Source organism: Ammospiza caudacuta, chromosome 3 (genome assembly GCF_027887145.1).
Source record: "Ammospiza caudacuta isolate bAmmCau1 chromosome 3, bAmmCau1.pri, whole genome shotgun sequence".
Classification (NCBI taxonomy): Eukaryota; Metazoa; Chordata; class Aves; order Passeriformes; family Passerellidae; genus Ammospiza; species Ammospiza caudacuta.
The window spans coordinates 13,450,394-13,470,492 of record NC_080595.1 but is presented as its reverse complement, the minus strand read 5'-3'; the positions used below and the strand labels follow the sequence as shown (position 1 = coordinate 13,470,492).

The 20,099-nt window shown below is 38.1% G+C and overlaps 1 protein-coding gene across 5 annotated transcripts in view; it reads right to left on the bottom strand.

Annotated features, from left to right (window-relative positions):
• LCLAT1 (lysocardiolipin acyltransferase 1) overlaps positions 1 to 20,099 on the bottom strand; it is a 111,706-nt gene that overhangs the window by 53,093 nt on the left and 38,514 nt on the right. For all 5 annotated transcript variants that reach the window (XM_058801054.1, XM_058801056.1, XM_058801052.1 and 2 more), the window contains 2 exons: positions 18,266 to 18,464; positions 6,012 to 6,158 (listed from right to left, as the gene is read on the bottom strand). In XM_058801054.1, the coding sequence (XP_058657037.1) occupies positions 6,012 to 6,158; positions 18,266 to 18,464 (346 nt within the window). The remainder of the gene's footprint in view (positions 1 to 6,011; positions 6,159 to 18,265; positions 18,465 to 20,099) is intronic.

The following is a 20,099-nucleotide window of genomic DNA, read 5'->3' as shown; positions in this document are numbered from 1 at the left end:
AGGAGTGAAAGGGCACTTATGTTCTCTGAGTAAAACCCAACTGATGCTGCAAGAAAAATCTGGGACCTCCAGTGCCCATCAGCTTGAAGCAATCATCTTCAAACTTCTTCTAAGTGCACCTCCCTGTACTTGGCAAGAACTCACTGTAAACATCTGCAAAACATCTTCCAAATTTCCCTTTACTACACTGCCTTTCTGAAATGTGTGAACAGCTGGACATCAGCACACTGGCCAACACTATTCAGCTATTTCCTGACATTTGTATGCCTGTCTTGCCTCTGGACTGTAAGTTTTATATAACAGAGACTGCTCCCCTCCCTTTTTGCATGACCCTAGTGTAATGGGATTTTACAACTAGAATTAATGCTCCCAGCGATCATTGTCATCTGGAAAAATCATCTCCCTCTCCCCTTCCTAACAACTATAAAGCCACAGGTCTTTGTGCATTAAACATTATTTATTACAGCAACTCAGGAAGGTCAATGTGCTTTGATGATATACTGAAAGCAAGGGTAGCATAAGCCTCCACACTACAAAAAAGTAGGAACGATGCCCTTCCTCCCCCTTCTGTAATCTTGGCATTGCAAAAAACCCCAGTTTCTTGCTCTTTTATTACTTATGACTAAATGTTCTGACTGCCATCTCATCCAATGTAAGGACCTCGGTGCCCACTGCTGTTTAGGATCCTTGTGCCAGACACCAGTGCCCAAACTTTTTGGGGGAGATTCAGAGCAAATTCTGCTGCTCAGAACCAGAGGCAACAAAAGGCAGAACATGCAATGCTCCCCGTTCTGTGAAATCTAGAGGTTAGAAAACCAATCCAGGAAATTAGAAACCCATTTTTACATCCTCAGCAGCTTGAGGGAATTCACACAACCAATGCCTCTTTAAAATCCCATAATCAATAGACCAGGCTACACTGTCAGTGCAGCAAAACTCATGCAGATGTCTTATCGCTCCATAAAAAAAAAAAAAAAGTGAAAGATGCCTAAAAACTTCCTCAAAAAGAGGAAAAACATACGTTCTTTTCTTCTAAACTACCAACATAAATAGCATCAAGCAGCTCTTGAAACAGGTCCTACAAATGCACTCAGTTTACCTCAGTCTCCAAAAGCCACTCACATCGTTTGGCTGGCTAAAGGTAATGTCCCCTATCACCAAGCCCTCTGAAGAGCTGAGCAAGTGTTGCTTTCTAGGAACAAGTATTTTCTTTCCTACATTGTATTAAACTCAAAGCAAATTTAGTCTCCAAGTTTTTGCTCATCATTCCTATTAGGAGTATTTTAACCACTTGGTTCTCTTTGCTTTTAAAAAGGAATAAGGACAATAGCTCATTTTTATGGAAAGCACCAGTTTCTCAGCTGAGGGTGATGTGGGACATTTCCAGGGCTGCTTCATGCCCTGTCTCCTCAGATCTCACACCAACTTGCCTCTCCTTCCCTGTCTCCTTCAGCTAATGCAGGCAGGCTCCCAGAGCATGTTCTTTGGGGTGGTGACAGGTGCAACCATCCAGTTTATTTGAGTCTTTAGACTTTTCTGCAGAGCAACTATCAAACTACACAAAAATACAAGAATGTAAGGGTTCTTGCCAAAACTTCTTAGGTTTTTTTGTGCTCCTGTGCCACCTTTGGTAAATAATTTCATTATGTTTTTCCCACTTTTCTCCAAATCCCATTTGCCACACTCTAAAATTACTGGCAAAGCTCAAAGTCAGCATTTTCTAGAAGCACCACACCTCAAAATTTCATTTAAAGTAACTGAAGGAAGAAATGTTGCTAACACATTTTCTTTATTTTTGAGTTACAGATTTTAAAGAAATGCTCCTGAAAAGCTGTGCATAAAATGAACAATTTTTTCCTTTTTTTAGTAAAATGGTATTTTTAGCTTGTGAGCTGAAATTTGATATTAAGTACTACCCTTTTCTTTAATTTCACTTGTGATAAAAACGCACTGATAAAAACATGCATGTTCTTCTATGACTTCAAGTACTCTCAAATTATATTAGTGCCAGACAGTGAAAGAGTAAATGAGTACTCCAAAAGTCTCTCAAATTAGATAAAAAATAAAATCCTTATTTTCCTATTAGAGGTTTGCATAGAAATGATAAAGCTTTATTGGCTCACAGTTAATACTTGGAGAAAAAAGGAAGGAATTTTTCTTACTTGTGCTACTTTCAACCTATTCCACGTTAGAGTAACCCCTTTCAGTGCTTCTGATCAATATTTTCTTTGCCCTACCAAAGCACATCACATTTACTAGCAAAGTTAAAAATCCAACTGCAGTTCATTGTTACCTTCTGTCATCCACATCACATCACCCCTGCCAAAATCTGAACTTCAGCAAGCTTTCCTACTTGCTTTTTAGTTGCTCCTCAAGGAAAAAAAGCTCTGTGCAATCACACTCTGTCCACCTGTTTGTTCCCCTTAACTTTTGAAGCTATTGCCCCCTGCAAACACAGTTTATCAGGGACAAGAGGTTCAAAGACAATCCAGCCCAGCGGAAGCTTCAGAAAACGCTGGGCAAAGGCAAGCTTCTGGGAGCAGAGATGTGGGTCAGGGAGAGTGCAGGGCAGGCTGCTGGTGTGCCAGGGCTCTCAGCACAGCATGCAGAGCCCCCTGGGTGCCCCAGCACTGGCCGGGGCAGCACAGCCCAGGCAGCAGCAGGAGCTTTGGGCAGGAAACGTCACACGGAAGGGAACACATGGGAAAGGAGCACTGGTGTGGAGAAAGGAACATGTACAGGGATGCACACACAAATCCAGAGGAAATCAGGCTGCACCAGGCACAGAGCAACACAGCAACTTTTTTTTTTTTCCGTTATTGCTTTCTGAAGAACGACTACAAACAGTCCTGTAAGGAACACCAGGAAAAACAAAAGAGCAGGCAATATGGTGGGTTGTATTCCAGCTTTCTGGAAGCATGACACTCATGGTGGCTTTGTTTTCTTCAGGGCTTCAGAAAGCCTGGCTACATGTTTACCTGCTGAGAGCTTCTTTTTAAGCAATTACAATAAAATGCCTTTGAGCTTTAACCTTCAAGTACTCCAGAGTGAAAAGATGGCCAACCTATCAGAAATAAGTATACAATTATGTAATTATTGCCTCAGCCCCTATACAATCCAGTCTGCAAATACAGTGTTCAGGGTTCAGGACATTACTATTTCTAAAATTTATTTCTGTAGCATCTCCCACAGCAAAGTACTTCACCACTTTAAAGTCAGGCAAAATATAAATACAGTCATATTTTACATTTCTTGGAAATCTCATTCTCAAATACCTGAAAATATTATAAAGAGAAGTAAATCTATCATTGTCACATGGCCACTGAGAGGATAAAGAAATGACAGCAGCACAGAGCTGCACAGCAATTCTGCTATTCATTGATGCAGAATGTTACATTTCATTTTAAGCATCAGAGGAATTTTGTTTTCAGAAGTAATTAGCAGTTTTACCATTTGGCCAGAAAACAAGTGTCACTGCCTCTATTTTTGCAAAATGTTCCCTACAATTCTGAGAAACTGCTCAGAAAAAAAGCAGTTTATTTCTTATTCTAAAGGATGGAACATGAAATTGCAACAGGTCCTAATACGTCAATAATGCAACAGTTTTCTGAAAATAATTTCTTCAAAAGGGTACATACATTATGTTCTAGCATTCTCATATGGCATACATTTACTGCTTGGTCAGGATTAGCTTGTCAAGGGATTTTTTCCTGTCTCCTACACTGTTTTAAAATGTATATTAAGCAGTATTTCCTGTGAGGACAATCAGAGAGGAAGAGCTATTTACTTCCAGAGAAAAAAATACAGAGTTTTGTCCATCTGTATTCATCCTTTTAAGCACAAATGCAGTATCCAAGTGGCATTCAATACTTGATGGCAATTTAAGAGTGGTAAACAAAGAACAGTTTAACATGTCAGAAGCCAGCACAGCAGTGCCCTATTGTCTTCCCTATCCCTCACTCCATCCTTCCCACCATTCTGCTTCCTCCTGGGCCGCTCACACCCACCTGTGGTGGCCTCAGCAGAACAGCACAGTTAGTACATCTCCACTGGGCTTTGTGGAGTTAAAGAGAACATGTTACACACGCATAAAGAAGGGAAATCAGAACAACAGAATTATCTTACCAAAGGGAAAAAAAAAAATCTGTCAACAACCTGTGTCCAGAAATTCAATTAGCTTTTTTTTAAAATTAATTAAATAAAGAAACTTGTTCCCATGAGTTTCTCAGTGGAGGGATCAACAACTTATAACCAAGTTTAGCCTAAGCAATTTAAATCAGTAACTACAGCACAGAGAAAACCCTGTGTTTCCTTAAGCAGCTTTGCATTCAGGTGGGAGCATCCTCACCACTGTCTTTAGGACTCTGCAGCACAAATGTTAACACACTGTGGCTGTCTCAGTCCTCAGCCAAATCTTTTTTAAACCTGCAATACAAAGCTTCCTCAATTCTTTAAAAATCTGTTGTCTCTCAGGAATACTAGTTTCCTCTAGAGATTAGAAGGCATACAAAATTTATGGATAAATTCTAAACAATCCAATTCTTTCAGACATCTTGAGATGGAAACACCTGTTCAGAAAGTGTGAGTGCTCCAAGGAGGTGCCTCCTTACTCCATGAGTAAGATACAGATTGTACCTCATAATTTGAGCTAGGAGGAAACAGTTCCTCATGAATTCAAAGAAAAAAAAGTTGAAGTGAGATAATTTAATAGAATCTTGAAATGGTTTGGTTTGGAAGGGACCTTAAAGATCTCCTCATTCCAACGTCTGGCCATGGGCAGGGTGGGACAGCTCCCACTAGAGCAGAGCCCCATCCAGCCTGGCTTTGAACACTTCCAGGGATGGAGCAGCCACAGCTCCTCTGGGCACCCTGTCCAAGGGCCTCACAATTTTTTTACTGAAGAAAATTCCATCCTTTTTCCTATCTTTAGATACAAGATAACCAATTCAACAAGACATGTCATGTGAAGAAGTCCAAGAATGTTCAATGAATTTATCCTCTTTAAGGAAAACTGATCAAGTGATGATAATTCCCTACAGTGTGATAGCATCTGAATACTACACACATATCCATTTTAAGGATATTTGGAATATAGAAGGAAAAACAGCACCATATGTTAGTTATTTTTATACCATGTCTACTACTTACTGACATGTCTTTGCAATCAAATATGATTTGAGAATATCTGCAATGAAAAGTATAGCAAAAATCTTTAAAATAAGCCAGAAGATAGAAGCTTAATTGCAATTCATTTTCTATTTAAAGATAACACTTATCAAATCAGGCATCATGCTGGAGGCACAAACCACCACAGAACATTCATACAGTATTTTCTTTTATAGGCACTTGAGTTGTCTTCAACATTGATTAACAGCTTCCTAATGATGCCATAAGATACCTGTATCAAGGTAGATATTTGATTAAAAATTAATACTACGGGGTCAAACTCATTACATTTACTCCTATGATTATCTCAACATTTGTTTTACAGAGACACTTCCCTTATAGAGGCAGATAGAGACTGCTTCCAGTGCTTACATGGCCTAAGGAACAAGTATCTCCATGTTCCCCTCTTAAAACATTGGGCAAGAAATCAAATAGAATCATTAGTCCTTTTCAATCCCTCTTAGGGATTGAAATTGATCCCTCATTGGTATGAAATGATTTTGTCACAGTAATTCAGGAAATAGGAGCATGCAAGTGATATATTCCAGGTCCTGAAATCTGCTTTTGCTAATGCAGTGTATGTACAGTACTGACCAATAAAAATCAGTGTCAATCAGTAGATGCTTTGCAATGTAAGTTATTTCAGGAAGACTGCAAAGTCTCCTAGTGGAACTGTGTTTGTGCCTCTCACATGAATCAGCACATTGTTTGATCATTTACTATCATTTCTACTACCCATGAGAACCAGGTCTTGCTCCTGCCTTGGACTTTCTTAAACTCTTTCCATAAACAACAAACAATTTCCATGTTGAACATTCCCTGAGAAGATGACAAGTACAGCCTACCTGTGAGATCAGTTCCCTCTGGAAAGATGAGGAGTTGCAGCGGTTCACGAATGTCACAGAAATAATCCAGCATTTTTTTGAAGTGACTCTTGTCGTTCTCCCACTTCCTCTGAACGAAAACAAAGGCTGCAACCTGCATCGCCCAGCCTGAAGTTTAAAAAAACACACCTTCAGCAACATTTCACTCTGATACTTCCACAGTGTCTGTAATTCCAAAGAATTTTATAAATTGTGTTAGACCTAATCTGCTGCTCGCCTGTCATCAACGCTGATTAAGAGCACTTGGTTACCTTGTAAAAAGAGTTTTGGATTGGTAAAAAAAAGAAAGTGTAAATGCATTCAAAACTCAAAACTCGTTACCAGACCAAGAACTGGGTAAATGCTGTCCTGAAACAAGGTTGTAGCAAGGTGGGGGTTGATCTCTTCTCCCAAGCAACATGCACCAGAACAAGAAGAAATGGTTTTAAGTTGCACCAGGTTTAGATGGGATACCAGGAAAAACTTCTTCTCCAAAAGTGCTGTCAACCTAGCCCTAGGAACAAGCTACCAGAGGAGTGCTTGAGTCACCATCCCTGGGAGTATTTAAAAGCTGTGCAGATGTGCTGCTCAGGGATGCAGTGCAGAGGGATGTGCTCAGACTTGATAATCTTAAAGGTCTCTTCCAGCCTAAAGAATGCCATGATTCTCTGAGGTGAAGCATTTAAAGCCAGAAAGTATCTGTTCCTCTGAGGGCTTTATTACATATACCTCCTTAAAATTTTCATTACTCACAGAAGAAAATACTTTCAGCTTTTCTTTACACTTGATTATGGAATAAAAAATTATATCTATCTATTTGTTTGAATTAATACACACAAAGATTTGCAGCCTGCCATCAAACTGACAATGTAAGGCAGTGAAGTAAGTGCAACTGTTGCTCAGCCTGCAGCTCAGGGGGGGCCACTCCATTATATTCAGTATCTTCTTAGCTCTTTTTGGCACAAGTATATAGTGTACAGCATATCACATAATATTACAAGTTCTGTCCATTAGCTCAGACAGCAGGATGAAAAATCAGGGCTCCAGCTCCACCACATGCCTGAGATGCTCCCTTCCTAAACAGGGCTCAGAAGAGCAGGACACTGCCTTGCCACTGTACTTGGCGAGCTTGTACCTCATCAGAAAACCTGCCGAGAGATCCTGCACATCAAAGAGAAAACATCACAGCTGCCCATTCTCCTCTTTGCTCACCACCACTCTCAAAGCCTGTTTTTCCTTTGCTGGTGACTTACAGCATGTTATTCTTGCCCTTCATTACAGCTCCTCTTCACAGGATTCCTTTATATTCTGTTCAGAGCAGTATCTCATAAGGACCACATGCTAGAAAACTACTTATTAAAGTCAATCATTTTTTCCATCAATTTTGTAAGTCAGTCAGCCTGGACAATACATTAACCTGCTGCATTATCTGTTCTGTATTGGTTAGAAACATTAATGGCACTGTTAAAGATTTGTGACCTATATCATGAGGTAAATACTTCTAATTTTTAAAAATCAGTTAAAGAAATGGAACATGAATAACTAACAAGCTGTCTGCAATCTGGACCTAATGCATCTCAGATATCCAGACAATCAGTGATATTCAGATAACTGAATACTAGAAGTGGTTATATGACTAAAGGAAAGAAATGCCCAGAATGCAGTCTCAGCAAATCTTTCCATATTTGCATACTATATTTGTGAAGAACTCATTGTAAAGGAAGCTCAACTTTGACCACAACATTTTATGTGCATTTATGCACCTAGCACATTTCCACATCTGCAGTATCAAGAAGTGTCACTACAGCTTTACTAACAGAAGCGAACCATGTTTAACAAATTGCTTGAAGGAAATAAATAAAAGTACATTTTACGGTAACTTGAAAATAACTGATACAATTTAACTATGCTATCTTTTGGCATGTAAACATCTCCTACTGTTACAATACATGGCACAAAAATGGTGCCACACTAGTACTTGAAATTGAAATAATCAGGGCTTCATTTCCATGCTAATGTTATATAAAGAGGACATTTTTTCATACCAGATCATGCCCAAGCACTTGGTTCCTTTAGAAGATAGGTGGAGACTGCACAAAGCTGTATCAGGGGAAGTTCAGATTGGATGTTAGGAAAAGTTTCTTCACTGAAAAGGTGGTCAGTCACCAGGGAAGTCATCACAGACCCACTTGGAAGAGTTCAAAGAGCATCTGCCTGATGCTCCTGGGCATGGTTTGGCTTTAGGCTGTCCTGTGAGGAGCAGGGATTTGGATTTGATAGCCCTTATGGGCCCCTTCCAACTTGAGATATTCTGTGATACTTCACCTGATATCAAATTCATAAAAATGGACAGTGCAAAGGACAAAATTCCTCTGAGCAGAAACAGAGATGCCTTGAACTATACCATTTATAACTGTGAGAATGAAGATGCTCCGTAGGACAGAGTGGAAAAATACACAGAGATTAGGAAAGTTCTGCTGTGTTTTCCAATTGTTCTTAGCCCTCAGCCCAGACCTTTTGTATGTTTCATGTACATAGGACACTACACCTAAATTAGTATATGGAAACCTGTACTGTGCTAAGCCATTTTATTGTGTGGTATCACACATCAGGCCTAAATTATTCAGTCCTTGTGTTCTCATTGCAGCACAGTCTGTAGGCTGAAAGAATGGAAGCAAAAAGCAAAGTAAATGCTCACTTATAAGGAAGCCTGCTGATACTTTCCCACGTCAGCAGCTCCTTAGGAGTGATTTGGGTCCATAAGAAAGGGAATATGGAAAAAGGTGCCAGATCCCATCCTCTCTCCTACCCTTCTTCATGCAGCACAAGGCTTTAAATTATAACAAAACTTGCACATAAACTCACTCTAGCTATCATTCTTCAACAGCACTGTGACCATCCAATTAAAAACACCTTTAGCTACCAACAAAAGATGCTGCTTGGGTGACTTGTACTTTACCTGACTAAACTGCATAAAACAGAGGATAGGGTGCAGTAGTTTCCCATTCCTGCTCTAAGTGATGGTGCTATATATTTGGGCTATGAATAATTAAACAGAAGTTGTAATGTAGTGACAGTACAATGTCAGGGAGAAGGAGTGGGGAAGGAGTTGGGAGGCATCCAGTTTTTAAGATAAACAACAGGTTTGATTTTCTAACCTTTCCAATAAATAACATCCAGTGTTCTGGAAGAATGTGTCTGTCTTTAAGTGTATATCTAATTAGATAAAACAGTCCTGACTGTTCAAAAAAGAAGAGATTATCTAACAGATAGATGACTAAGAGTAAAGGAAAGCAACTTTTGCTTTGATTTCTATTCCAGTGTGTCTGCATTGTGCTGCTGCAGAAACAACATGTTACAAGTCCAAGACATGATGTGGGAGCCAAACAGGAATGTGTGGGCAAACAGGAGGAATACAGTAAATCAATGGGCAGAATGAAAGGTTTTGCTAATCAGTAATATTTATGAAAAAGCAGCAGAAGGCAGTTCCTTCTCATGTGCAGCCTGCAGTAAGACTTGCTATTCAGTTTAGGTCAACATATTGTTCAACTGAATTAAATACATTTTGCTTTCTTAGCACAGCATTTCTGGTTGTCTAAAAGCTCCTGGACAACAGGAATTTTCTTAGCAAAGGCAGCATTTACTTGACTGGGGAAAAATGGTTACCTTTGGATTTGCAGATTCTTAAGAAATCATTGATGACAAAAACACAGCAGAGAAACAGCAAAGCTAAAGAAACCATAACAATGCACATCCATTTCTTTGCTAAAATAATCTTCTTATCGGAGCCGACATTTTGGATGACTAACATTGCTTGCAAAGGCACACAAAAAACATCACACTGCACAGCTCTTGTTCCAAATTGCCAAACAGCAGTGCAAAAACCTACCAGAGAGAATAGCTACCCACATTGACCTTTAAATCAACATTTCAGAGCTGAAAAAATAAACAAGCAGCTTAAAATCTCTAGGAATACAGACACAGTAATGATATGTATCCTATTAGGATGTAATTCTGTGCAGAAAAAAAAACGTGCTTGCACAAAAAGAAAAGCCTGCTATTGAAATAGAGAGATGTGCTATACATCAGAATTTCCTTACTGCCTTGGGGATAAAGCAAACTACAGCTTATGCAGGTCAAGAATTTGCAGCATTGTATTAAAAATGCTAGCTCCAAGACTAAAGCTTTTTAAATTCTAAGACCCTGCACTTCTATTTTCCTCATCCCAAAATCCTTTAGAAGAAAACAACACTCAAAGCTGAAATTTCCTTTATGTGTTTTCATTGCAAAGGTAATTTGGAAGTAAGCAGATACCAAACATGGATGTGACAATGAACAAAAGCGAGAAAGAGCTGAGCTGTGCCAAAAAAAAAGCCTTTGTCTGGTTTTGTATCACAATTTTATCTACACAGCCTCAGAAATTAGATATCCCCCAAAATGTCACATCTCAAAGAGGGATATTATGGCTGATATTGAGAGCAAACATACACACACACACCTCCCCTCCAGAAAATGGTATCTTTGGTATGTTACCTGTAGCAATTAACAGAACAACTAATACTACTAAACCCCCTGCAAACAAATTCAATAAATGATTCAAAATTACAGAAACAGGTAGGAAGGTAAAAGGCCTAGTATGGGGTTTGCTATTATATTCATTCATCCTCTCTTTTCTACAACTGGATTACTCACTGTTTCTTCATAGCACTATCTTGGTCAAAAATAAAAGCCTTATTCAGTGTGTCTGTATTCAACAGGAGTCTGGTCCTGATCAGGGCTTTTGAGGCATCAGAGAACCAGACATCCAGGCTTAATAAGGGAAATCACTCGGAAGCTCATGATCCCACTGTACACAAATAACTGGGCCCATTAACAGTTTGGTACTCCAAGCGTTTTGCTGCATAAAATTACCACAAGGCAACAAGTAAGCAGTTGTGAATGTCCCCTGTTTCAGAGATCTATGGTACTGAAAAGATGCTGGCTCACAGAAAATCATACAGGAAGCCAGGGTGTAAAGGTACTGTGCATATACCATTGAGTTTTAATCAGTATAGACTCATAAGCACATTTCTGCAAATTCAATTAGAATTGGGCATTTTGCTGTTGTTCCTATTTCCTAGGTAGTTTTATGTCTACGAGCCCAAAACAAATAATTAATTTTTTTTTATATTTAATGTAATGGTTTGAGAGCAGAAACTAGAAAAATAAAGAAAAAAATGTTTCTTGAAACAATCTCATAAAGTACAATCTCTGCTCCTGGCAAGTTTTCTTTAACCATGCGGATTTCCAATAATTTAGTTAATAGAAGTATAATGAATTGAATTATTACTGTCTTATTGGGTGAATTCTTTAAGCAAATTACAAGATAAACTCAGAGATAAAATTCACAAATACAAATTCACAGTAGTGTTCTTGTTTTTATAGTGAATCATCTGATTCAGTCTATTTGTTAATTTGATTCAATTTGTGAGGTGTTAATTTAAAAACCACCATGCTTTTGCTATTGCCTTGCACTAACAGACTCTGAACATTAATCTACATCTGTTTTAAAATGATTTTTATGGTGATGTCCAGTTTATGTTCTGATTATCTATTTCATATATATATATATATATATATATATATATATATATATATATATATCCGTATGTAGTCTACAATGCATTCTACAGATTATCATGTCCTTTAATGTATGTGAAGCCTAACCAAATTTTTTTTCCCGACTAAAACAATTAACAAATAGCAATGTTAAAAGCACAGATTTTCAAGGTTACTGAAAAAAACCAAAAATATTCTGGTCTTGCTCTGATTAGCTAGTTTTATCTTTCACTTGTCTATAGTTCTCATGCATTTATTTCAGTACCAAATTATTCCAAATTTTATGTTCGTTTAACTCACATTCAAGTCTTAATGCTTTCTTAATTTCCTTTGCTTCATTCTCTTGAGGAAGAATAAAAACTTCTTCAAACAAGGTTTGCAGCATAAGATTTCCTTGTCAGGGCAAGAACAATGCTGTCAACAAGCTAGTCAGATACAGTGGCCTGTGAAAATATAACTGTGGAACCTTCTAGAAAGAATATTCCATTGAAGAATTGGTATCTCTCAGCCAAGGAACAAACACAGAGCATGTGAAACCATGTGGGAAAGACTCATTACAGGAGCAGCAAGATATGTGTGCATATAAAGCACCCAGAGATTTACCATCTTCTTTCAATATTCAGTGCCTTAATTGTGGTTCAGAAGGATATTATTGGACGCTTCATATTCAAAAATTAATTTCATTTCCTAAATTATGCCATTGTTATAGAATATGGACAATTAGATGATTAACTCTACCATTATATTAGTGCCACTTACAAAATGCTATAAATGGCACTACAGACTATTAAACCTCTTTTGTTATAGTATGCATCTTAAATTTTATTTTGAATTTTATTTGATTTGATGTACTATGTAAAACCAGAATAACAGAACATAACATCACTCAAAAGCAAAGGAAACTAAAGCAAAGGCTCTGGGATGGCTGGAAAGTAGCTTTTTCTGTTGCATTTTAAAAATACATCAATACAGTGAAACAGCACATGAAAAACCTACGTGTTAAAAAAGATGAGCCTTGCCCAATACGTATCTGAAGAAAAGCCCTACGTCACTCCAAAATCTCCAAAGACATGCAGAAAACAACCTCCAGTTGTGAGACTGTGAGGAAGAACAAGCAGGCTCTACCAAACAGTGTGAGACTCTCCCATGGATGTGTCATCCGAACTGCCAGTCAGGAATTGGGAGAGATTCTACAACAAAAAACATCTTCCAAAGGCCTGCATCCTCTTCAGATGCTTCATCTCCTCCATGGGGGACCCTGAAAGGAACCCAGCCTGAAGAGCTGAGCTGTACAGATGCTGCATAACCCACTGGTAACAGCAAAGGAATGCAAGTCAGGAAAACACGCCAACCTAATTCTGCTCTGATTTGTTCTGTGAGCTTGGACAAAATAACCCCTCCCTCCATCACTTATTGTTTGCAAAAGGGGGAGAATGAAAGAAGTTAGCATCTGATCTCACACTTTTGATGTGCATTTTGGAGAGGAAAAGGGGTAGAGAACAAATGGAGTCCTTCTTATATAGAAAGGATAAGGAAAGTTTAATGGAACACAGGCTTGTTGGCTTTGGTTGTGGGATTTTTTTTTTTTTCCCTGACAGGGGTGGGAGAAACCTATTATGCCTTTCCTGGATGAGACAAGCTGGGAAACAGGCCCCTAAGCTTTTCTTCCCTACAAAAGGAAAAAAAAAGCATAAAAGGTTACAGGCAACTTAAACTGCATTTCTGCTGCACAGTAATAATCCTTCATTCACACTTAAAACTTCTTCAAGAGTCTTCAGCAGGAATAGCTGGTAGAATAACAATTGTGCTTGCCATTAGAGAGCATGCTTTTCTACTTCTACTCTCGAAATCATGTAGGTTAACAACTCTATGGTAATTAAGTCTGGCAGCTCATAATTGAATTGCTAGAAGACAAAACATTGCAGCTCCTCAAAACTCTCAGCCTATTTTAATGTAAGATACTTGACACAGGAACTATACTAGGAAGTTCAGTAGGTTAAGTTTCAATTTTTTTGAATAATATGCTCTATTGGTAAGAATTTTAATGTAAATCCAGCTATAGATTTGCTTTTGCTAGAGCAAAGGAGCTTTATGCTGAAGCATTTCCATCCCTACCTATGATAGTAGCTGTGGCAGCACAAACATTTCCATGCCAATACAAATGTGCACAGATCCTCCACAGTGCACTGCTTTAGCCATACTCCAATTGAGTTAAGCGTTAAAATATTCTAGGCTTAGTGACAACAATATTTTACTTCTTGGTAGCTGATCCATCATAGCTGTCGGTGTGTATGCTCTTAGCCTGTGGCAAAGGCAGGATAATTTGAGTTGTTTTGCCCTGCTTCATTGAAAAACAAGATGACTCAAATTACTTTGAGCTTGCTTCAGGCGAGGCTCGCACACTTGGACAGCTATAATGGATCAACTGACGTGTAGTAGAAGATTGGTGGGGCTGAGCCCAGTGCTGAAATAGAGCAAACGTCCTTTTTTTCCCCCCCCGGCATTTAACTTGAGCCTTTGTGAGCTACAACATGTGAGTGAACAGATGAGTGAAAAATGACTAAAAAGCTCCAACATCTTGCAATCTTCTAAATTATACGTTAATGTCAGCCACAGAATAACTTGAATCCAGAGATGAAGATCTGGACAGAGTTACTCAGTTATATCTGTGCTTAACTACTCCAGGCTTGTCAGCTTTGCTTATTCTCCTCTTTTTTCTTTGTCATCTTGTCCTTTCCTTACCTGTTCCTGCCCGGTCTGCTTCAATTATAATTCCCTCCTTTAGCAGCCTTAGTGAGCCTTTTCAGAACAGAGAAGTCCTGAAGATATGTCCATTAATGGTGCCTGCAACACCTGCATACTTTACATTTGTACACTGAATTATGATGGTATTTATCTTTTCCATCTGCACTAAGCAAAACTAGAATTAATATTATCTCATGTGGCAGCCATGCTCTGACATTAGTCCTTCTGGTTACCCTCTCTCACTTTTCCATAAATTTATCTGATAGCACTCAAATTAAACCCAAATTTCAATTTATTTTTCACATACATATTGAGGCACATTTAACCATTAAAATTCAAATATTACTGTAAGCTCATCCAACACAATCAAACTGTCCATCATTAAAACACATACCTATTTCCAATGAAGTCTTACTGGTTAGCACAAGAAGACTTCCACAAATGAATGTGGAAATTCCACAAATGCTCAGAAAAAAAATTAAAACCATCTCCTAGACATTATCTGGTCATTCCACACTACCCTGTATGTTCCTTGGTACCTACTGGAACAATATGTGTTCCATAGCACATTCTGAACATGACTGCACCACAATCTGTATCACTCCCAAACTACTCCTAATTAAATGAGAATAGTTGAGAATATTAATTGCTCCTATCCATTACAAGTACTGCAGAGAAGCCCTATCATGTCAGACCATGCAGGAAACTGCCAATGCCATTAGAAATTCTCCTTGAAAACTGATACTGCAGAATGTGTCAGTAGCTTCTGATGATGTCAGATGAGAAACTGCAGCAACAGCCAAGAGCAGAGCAGTGCTCCCTGGAGACGCCAGCTTTGGCAAGATGTACTGAAATGCTGCAAGAATGTTTCTGAAATTGAGATCACTGAAACGTAATATCTCTTTTTGAAAACTTTACTGCACACAATTCATCAAGCCAAAGCTACAGTTCCAGGAAGAAAGGACCATCTGTTTTTCTTTGGACTTCTTTTTTTAAAGCTCACCTTTAATCAATTTTAAAGTTTTTTCATAAACTGGAATGCAAAGAATTAATAACTTAAGAACTAGATAAATGACTCAATGTGTCTCCTTGAAATAGTGAATCCTCTAATTTTAATTATAATTAACTAGAAAATAACATCCTACTTGTAATACAGACTCATTAAATCTGATACCTTTACACTTTTAACCTACAAAGGGGGCCACAAGAACTCTGGATCTATTTCCATTCCCAGCTTTGCCTTTCACCTATCATATATGCCACTGGAAAAAGCATAATCTCTCACAGACCTATTTTTACACCCAAATGGGAAATTACTTATGACAACAGAAGTGCTATGCTGAATACAGCAAGGCTTTTAGAAACATGGGTAGGAAGGTTTGCATTACAAACCTTATCTTAAACATAATTTTAAATTTAATGCCTGTTTAAAAAAAGTAAAAGCCTTTGAAAGATCACAAAAAATTGCAAAGAAGGAAATATGGTACAGTCACTCAAATATTTCTGAAACTCAGAGCATGACTACCACTAGGCTAAGATTTATTAGAAGATGCATTTAGCCAGTGTATCAAACTTCCCTAACCCTATACATCTGACTATGTGCAACTAATCCATATAAATAAATGAAAAGATAAATCTGAAAGACATGATAAAAATAGCTCATTGAATTATCACAAATATCAAATCTTAAATGACCAACATCTAAAGTATCAATTACAGATGCAGTGCACTGAAATTGTCTGGTTGATTTCCAAGTGATCTTCTGGCTTTTACAAGCTCATAAAATAAAACATTTAGTTAAAAACCACAGGACACAACTTAAAAACAAGCCAAAAACCTGAATAAACACTTACTAAGAGTCTATCATATAACACAGCACTTCTGAGAGCAATAAGTGGGAGAAATTCTGCTGTCTCTGGTGAGATTTAGGGTTCTCCTCTTTAGACACCATTCTCTGCAGTGATCCTGCCCCAACAAACTTCATACAGCTTCATCTGTTTCCATCAGTCTTCACTTAATCCAAGAGTCTCACTTTCTAACAATCCCCTAATTACACAGATAACAGAACACTATTTTTGCAAGAAAATGCCACAGCCTGACTGAACACAGAGACATGCATTTTTAAGGCCTCTTTTTTAGATACACTAAAATAAAACAGAAGCTTATCTTCCAGAATTTCAGGACATCAAATCATGGCTTCAGTGAAGGATAGAGTTTAACTGAAGTCCCCTTCTGTGATTAATAATCCAGCATTAACAGTTTACTGAAAAATAAACCATAATTCACAAAATTGCAACCAAAGTCCTCAAAGCCCATGTATTGTAGAGAATTCTTGGGGATCAGGCATAAAATTAGCTGTTTATAACACTACAGACCCAAGTGCCTGCTCTACCACCAGAAATTGTCATTCTGTCATGGAAACAACAGGAGCAAATGTCTGCATGTGTCACCTCTACATCACAAGGTGGAGGACAAGCCCAGAATTTTGTTAGTGGCTTAAGCTGCTATATCAGAACAAAGATGGCATCATGGTCTGCTAATATTGACCTGACATGGATCCATCTGCCTGAGCCCACTGATCAAATCTATTAGATGTGCTCAGTTTATGCAGAAAATTGAGAATTGATTTTTTTTTTAAAAACAAACAATCTCTAAATGACTCCTAACATCCTTTCAGGAACTGCATTTTACCAAGCACAGCTTAGCATCCAGGCTTCTGGAGTTGACCTTCCAATTTTATTAATGGCATTAATACAAGTGGTTTTCTTAACAACAAGACATATGTTACTTTTGAAGACAGAAATTTATCAGTCTTCCCCAGGATACTCCTGACTTCATCTTCCATCACTGCTATAAAAAGTTGCATACACAGCTGATTCCAAGATTTCAAAACATTTCTGCTGTATAATGAAGATATCTAATATGCATTTTCTCATTTCCTGTCATGTTAAAAGAGATTTTTCTTTTGTCAAGTAAGATTGACCTTAATATGTGGCTGTTAGGGAAATAAAAGCACATTACCCTGTTGCTGCTGTTACTTAAAGAGCACTGAATGCAACACAATGCAACAGTAGGAGAGCTCCTCAGGATGGAATCCTGCCAAAATTATCTGTTCAGATAAATGGCCTGACAAAAGGCAACCATAAATAAGGTTACTCTTTCGACATCATAAAGTTGACGCATATCCTGCCCAAGCTAGTTTTGTATAAAACAGCAAATAAATCTAAGAGATAAATAAAATGCAGAGATGCTTTTATTTCAGATAAGTCTGCCTATTTATTCAGAAACCATTTGTGCAACAATTTTTGGACTATCTGAAACAATTCCTCTGAATACGTGCAACTCAGATCTCTTTCCAGCCTACATCACTATAAATCCTGATGATTTCATATCCTGCAGAGAATATGTTGCATAGCCAAATTCAATTTAAAATTAGTTATTAAAATGAACCATTAACTTTGCAATTGCCTACAGAGCTTTTTTTTTAATCTTCTCAATAGTTTACATTGGATAATGAAGAAAGAAGCTTGATGAGAGCATTTGCAATGTGGGGTGAAATAGCACCCAAACCACAATGCTGAAAGAGACTTTGAAAAAACTTAAAATCATTTTTCATCATCTGGAAAAATGCTTTTGGTATGTGAAGCAGAAATATATTTACCTACAAGCAAGAGCAGCACATGTAGTACCTTAAAAACGAAATGCTTAGGCATTCAGTCCAGGTGTCCTCTGGAGATTTATGGTTTAATTGCTCCACATGCCACATATTTTACACAACGTTTTCTTTAAATACTGAAACAGAATTTAAACCTATGTCATTTAGCAGGTTATGAACTATGCTGGACATAATTTAAACATACGTTCCTTTCAAATTAAAGGGTTTAGTGACATACCAAATCCTGGAATGCTTTTGAGACTGGATTTGAGACAGATTTTCTCAAGTCTGAGGTAGCTGTATCGCAGCAGGCAGTTCCACAGGAACATCCAGTCCATTCGTGTGCGATGGTTCATGATAATGACACTCCTTTCTCCAGGAACAAATCCATCTCCAGTGACAACCACCTTGGCACCACACACCATTTCCAGCAAGGCCTAGAAATAGCATCTCAGTATTATGGCTTTACTCCCAGAAGAAAAGCATCACCCCATTAGCAATAAAAATTAATTTGAATTATATAATTTCACTCATTCGCTCATATTAACTGGTAAACAAACTTCTGTTTTCTAATAAGGCAGCCAGCTTTTCTCCAGTAATAGCTCTTCAATGGAAGAGGAAACAACAATTAAGCAGCACTTCTTAAAAAGCACTCTATTCCCATCACTGCACTAAGCTTACCTTTCCCTGGTTTTCCAGGAATACTCTCCTGTAGGAACATAAGTGACTCAGTATGGATTATAACTTGGTAGGTAATCTAAGGAGAGATTGGCTGCACAAACATTTATTGTCCCTAAGGTCAGGGTCACTGGCAGCACACTGTCCAACCCAGTCAGCACAGAAAAAGAAAACAGCAAAACACCATAAGAAAAAGGCCTTCAAATTACCTCCTTACCTTCTCTTCCCCATTCTTTCTCCAAAAAAACCAAACCAAAACAAAAAACCACCAAAACCCCACCAAAAACCACAAAAGAACAAACACTGGGGATTTAAACAGAGCTCTAGAAAGTAAAACAACTTCTGTTCATATTTCTGCCAGCTCTGTGTGTGCCTAATAGAAGCCAAACTAAATTGAAACAGTTCAGACCCACCTCACTGTCCCACCCTGCTGACTCCTAGAAAGGAAGTAAAATGTGATAGCAGAGTGAGGAAGGTGAAAATTTCTTACATCACAGAGGTCAGGGTCAGAGTTTCCCTGCTGGAGTCCAACTGGCACAAGAACATTTTATTGTTTGGAGACACAAACCAAGAACCTGTTTCTCCTGACTAAGAATGCAGTGGTGTAAGTATAGAAACCTAAGGCAGACAAGGTCTGAGCCTCAAAATGGTTGGATGCAAAATCTTTTTGAGACTCCTTTCCTGAATCTAAATCCCCACAATTTTCAGAAGACAGAATCCTTTTCACAAAGATGTTAAAATTACTTTTGTGTAGCTCTAGTGTGGGCTAAAAATCAAACTTCTAGACTGAAAAAGTTATCACAAACTTGTTATAAGAACCCAGAATTAAAAAGCCCAGGCAACTAATCAAAGAAAAGACTGGTAAAAGATTTTGGAGATTTTGAAATTATAAAAAAGTTTGAAGACAAACAGGGAAAGGGTTATTTTGTGACAGTATCAGTACCCAGTTAAATTTCATCATGACAAGAAATAACAATCTATTTCCTTTACTGTAAATTACATCAGCCCTCCTAATTTCACTGCATTTAGTAATGATAAAATCTACAAAAGTTTTAGAATAAGAAACAGCTGAGACCCTTTAAAACACAGAAGGCAGAAACAGCAAAAGCAGAAACTACTTGATCTACTATAAGGATAGAACTTCCTTTATTCCACAAGACACATACTGCTGCACACCAATATGGCATTTCACTTCAGAAAAAGTTAAACAAATCTCTAATGGCCTAGAGGAACAACGTTCCCTGGCTTTTAGAGAACGGAAGAAGAGACAGATCCCATTCACATTGCCTTTCCTTTGGAACAATTCAGGGAAGAGCTTTGTTATTGATTTCCAGATTCATATAGCTGTAAAGCTGATGATACGTGAGGAATACATCCTTTCTAGGGGGAGCTCT